The 4,137-nt window shown below is 41.4% G+C and overlaps 1 protein-coding gene across 1 annotated transcript in view; it reads right to left on the reverse strand.

Moving 5' to 3' along the window:
• Positions 1-4,137, reverse strand: part of GRIA3 (glutamate receptor, ionotropic, AMPA 3) — a gene marked incomplete at its 5' end in the record, with an annotated part of 329,433 nt that overhangs the window by 15,887 nt on the left and 309,409 nt on the right. Inside the window, one exon of the mRNA XM_010829846.1 lies at positions 3,018-3,265. Coding sequence (XP_010828148.1) covers positions 3,020-3,265 — 246 coding nt within the window. The remainder of the gene's footprint in view (positions 1-3,017; positions 3,266-4,137) is intronic.

Consider the following 4,137-nt stretch of genomic DNA (forward strand, 5'->3'; position numbering starts at 1 on the left):
AATGAATGAAGACCGACATCCCCATGATGTCACATCACCAAACGGGCTGAGGACAGCTGAGAGGTTTCTATTTCCTGTTCAGCCTCCTTTGTGTCTTGACTGACACATGTCAGGTTTTTTCCCTGGTATCCTCTGGGGCTTTTCCTTTTTGTCTAGGGACTTCACAGACTTGGAGGACACATTTGTTTGCAGAGTCTCTCCCCAGGTTTTCTTTTCATCCTAGGGATGACTGCCACAGTGCCAGCTAACTGGGCTGTAACTGTTGGCATCATTGTCTATTCAAATGTGATTTTTACCTCAGTTATCCTGAATCTTGCTTCACAAAATGGGTCAGCCAAGATGACTAAAGGAAAGCCACTGCACCAGAAGTTGCGGGAAGTTCATTTCTTGTGCTCTCCCCACCCCCTGGGTTGAGTGTTCTGGGCCTCCACTGGAAGACTGCAGCACCCTGCCCAAAGGTTTGCTGATCCCACTTTCTCTCTCTTTCTCACTCACCATCCCCGCTTCCTTCCTTAAGTGATAGGGTCTGAGACAACTTTCTCTAGAACCTTACTACTCCCTGGACCAGCAGCATCAATATGACCTGTGAGCTTGTGAGCAGGGTAGAACCTCAGGCCCCACCCCAGACCTGCTGCACACTGTCAGTCGGTAAGCACTGCTCTGGGACTTAAACAAGAGACTCATATAGAATGGCTGATAATAAAGAGGATCTGGAGGCTGTGTGATCCTAAGCCCTGCTCCTGAAAGCTTCCTTTTGCGGAAGTAGGAATGATTGAACATATACCCTTGCGTCAAGTACATCAGAAGGAGGGCTAGTGGAGGCTAGGTGAAGTCCCTGAAGACACTTTTGTAAAGAAGTAAGACATAGACTTAGGATCTGCTCTTCATGTGACAGGATCCCATTGGGGTTTCAAGATTTCTGGAGACCACCAGGCCATGAGTGGAGGGTGGTCACATGGTTTAGTGAAGGATACAGTTAGAAGAGGACAAAGAGCTGGGTTCTAGTCTGAGAACTGCCACTACTCAGTTGTCTTGCCTTTAGCAAGTCATTTGATAGGGCCAGTGCTTAGTTTCCTAAAAGAGAAAATATTGGCTTGACCAAAAAGTTTGTTCAGGTTTTATGGAAAAACTCTGAACGTTGGCCAAGCCAGTGTTTTCTGCCCCATTACCACAACTGTGGCAATAGAGTGAGAGCACTTGGAAAACTGATATGCAGATTTCAGGTGTATTCTTTTCTTTGGATGCCAGTATCTTTGAATTTGGGATAATTCACCTAGGTTGAAATCACTTGGGTACTATCCTATGAGGAAGCAAATAACATGCCCCCAGTTCTAATGGGCCTATTTAACCTACTCAAGAGTAAAATATTTTAAGCACACTGGAACATGAAATGCTTGCATGCAAACAATGCTAATTCCAGATGAATCCATCTTTGATCCATTCAGCAATGCAATGGGAGCACTTTGTTAGTGGGTTAGTCGTATACTGAATATGTTGTGACAGGAGGTCTGCAGCAGGAAAGAACAACTAGCAACTTCGTCAAACAAAAGAATGCCATCTGTGGTGAGGACAAGTGATTTATTTGGAGGAAATATTTAAACCTTGGCTGAACTGAGATCCACACCATGAAATATGTGGAGGTCAAAAGCACAAATGCATTTAGAAATTGAAGCTCATAGACATTAACTCATGAAGTAAAAATTCTCCCACCTACAATAAGAGCTATGAAGTTGCTAATTGTTCATTTCCACTTTCGATAGGTATGTTACTGATGACAGATGCACTTGAAGGTAACTAAACATATTCTTGTAAACACTTCTGAGATGGAGATGTTATCCTAACTCAAGCTTGCCTTTGAACATGTCTGAGTTATTAGTGAGTTTTGGCTGTAGCTGCCAGAGTCAAGGTGGCATCAATCAGGCTCATTAACGTATGAGTTTGGGAACAGCCAGGAGCAGGGGTCCTAGACTGTCCTCTGGGAGACACTTACCTGAATGAACATCAGTTCCAAGAAAGGGACAACAAAGGAACTCACAGATTAAAGCAATTGTCTTAGGTTTACACTTAAGTGAATCACCACACCCCTATAGAAGCACTGCCTTTCTCAAGGGGGCAGCTCCCCATTTCCATTTTCATTTTAACATCAGTTCCAGAGAGCTGCTTTCTCTATAGCTTCACTGTCCAACGTGGCAGTCACCAGCCACAGGTTACTACTGAACACTTGATATGTGGCTAATGTGAGAGTTGAGACGTGCCATAAGTATCTATGTGAAACACACCCCTGATTTCTAAGACTTAGTATGAAAGAAGAATGTAAAATACCTCATTCATTTTTTACATTGGTAACAAGTTGAAATGCTAATATTTTAGATATACTGAGTTAAAAAATATATCATTAATTTTGCTTGTGTTACTTAAAAAATTTTTTTTTACTTAATAAAATTTATTTTTTAGAATAGCTTTAGGTTCACAGTAAAATTAAGTGGAAAGTACAGAGAGTTCGCATAGTCTCTGTTTCCACTTGTTGTCTTCCATTATCAATATTAAAGTGGTACATTTGTCACAATTAATGAACTTATATTGACACATCATTATCCCCCAGGGTCCATAGTTTACATTAAGGGTTAACTCTCGATGTTGTATATTCTATAGGTTTTGACAAATGCAAAATACCATATGTCTACCATTACTTGTGTTACTTTTGAAAATAGCTACCAGAGCACTTAAATTACACATCTGGTTCACAAATGTGGCTTGTAAATATTCCCATTGAACAGTGCTGCTCTAGAGAACTGTTTTTCCTCTTAGGTTGCAGACCACAATTTAATTACAAGGATGCTATTAGAAAAGCTCTACTGTCTGACAAGAAAGCACAACTGTTGTTTTCAAAGAATTAAATGGTTGCAAAGAATAGACAATTCTTGAAACAATAAACCAGACCAAAAAACAAAGAGAAAAATAAAAGAGATTAACGTACAGTAACGTAAGCTGATTAGTGTACTAGACCTTAACCGTACCCCTAGATCTTAACACTCTCTGTTCCATACACGTTGTAGCCTTCTCTGTATGTAGCGTAATTTTGAGTGTTGGTGGCAGGAGCAGGCTTAAAGTTTTGGGTGTTCTTTGTGAGTTTCATGCGTTTGGACTCTGCCCGCGATTTGTAACAGAATTCTATCAAAGCCACCATCATGGCCAGCCCCAGACCTCCGACAAGTATATAGAAAACGCCTGCCACATTGCTCAGGCTCAGAGCGCTGGTCTTGTCCTAAGAGAAATGAACAAGGCGATTAGTTCTTGAGGAAAACAAAGACAATGGAACATTATAATACATTGCAACAGTATACAATAGTTCTAAGTCATAAAATAACTAGACATTGATGTAAATGTTATGACTCAGCTCTGGCAACTGGTGGATGTTTCACAATGGCCAGTAAGACAGCAGACTGTGCTTCTGTTGACAGCTGTGATCCTCACCTAAATATTCCTTTATTTGGACTCCTTAAATCCTTTAGTACCTCAAGATGGTGTCAACAACTAAATAAAACAACATTCGGCCATGGGAGCAGAAGTGTAAACACAAGCACAATTTAGTCCTCTGCCAGCTTGCATAAACACCGTTTGCCAGAGTTGAGCAGTGACATAATCTCTATTAATGTAACACTTTTCATTTGGGAACTTGAAGCACTCTTTCCCCTCTCTGCCCCGCAACACCCCTTTCTCCCTTGTTCTTCCTGTGTCAACAACTAGTTTTTAAGATAGCAGGTGACTATGTTAGCGGTTCCTGATATTCATATTGGGGGGAATTACTTCACAAGGGTTTGTTTAAAAAGGATTAGCTCGCTCTTTTCACCCAGTGGTTGAGAAAGAAATTGCTCCCTGTGGGGGCTGGTTGCTAAGGTCTCATCCTCAGGGGAGCAAATCTCTGTGCTGTGGAGACAAGGGCACAGCACAATGAATTGACTCTGTTCCCGCTTCCTGGGAGTTTAAGGAAACCCTCAGGAGGACCCAATGGGTCCTGAATTGGCTCCATACAAATCAGAAACTTTTCCAGGAGGCTGATGATTGAAAAAAAATCCAGCTCATTTTTTAGCTTTTTACTCCAGGGAATGTAGAGAATTAAACAGAAAAAAAACAAAA

The sequence above is a fragment of the Bison bison genome, unplaced genomic scaffold (genome assembly GCF_000754665.1).
Source record: "Bison bison bison isolate TAMUID 2011002044 unplaced genomic scaffold, Bison_UMD1.0 scf7180017864508, whole genome shotgun sequence".
Taxonomy (NCBI): Eukaryota; Metazoa; Chordata; class Mammalia; order Artiodactyla; family Bovidae; genus Bison; species Bison bison.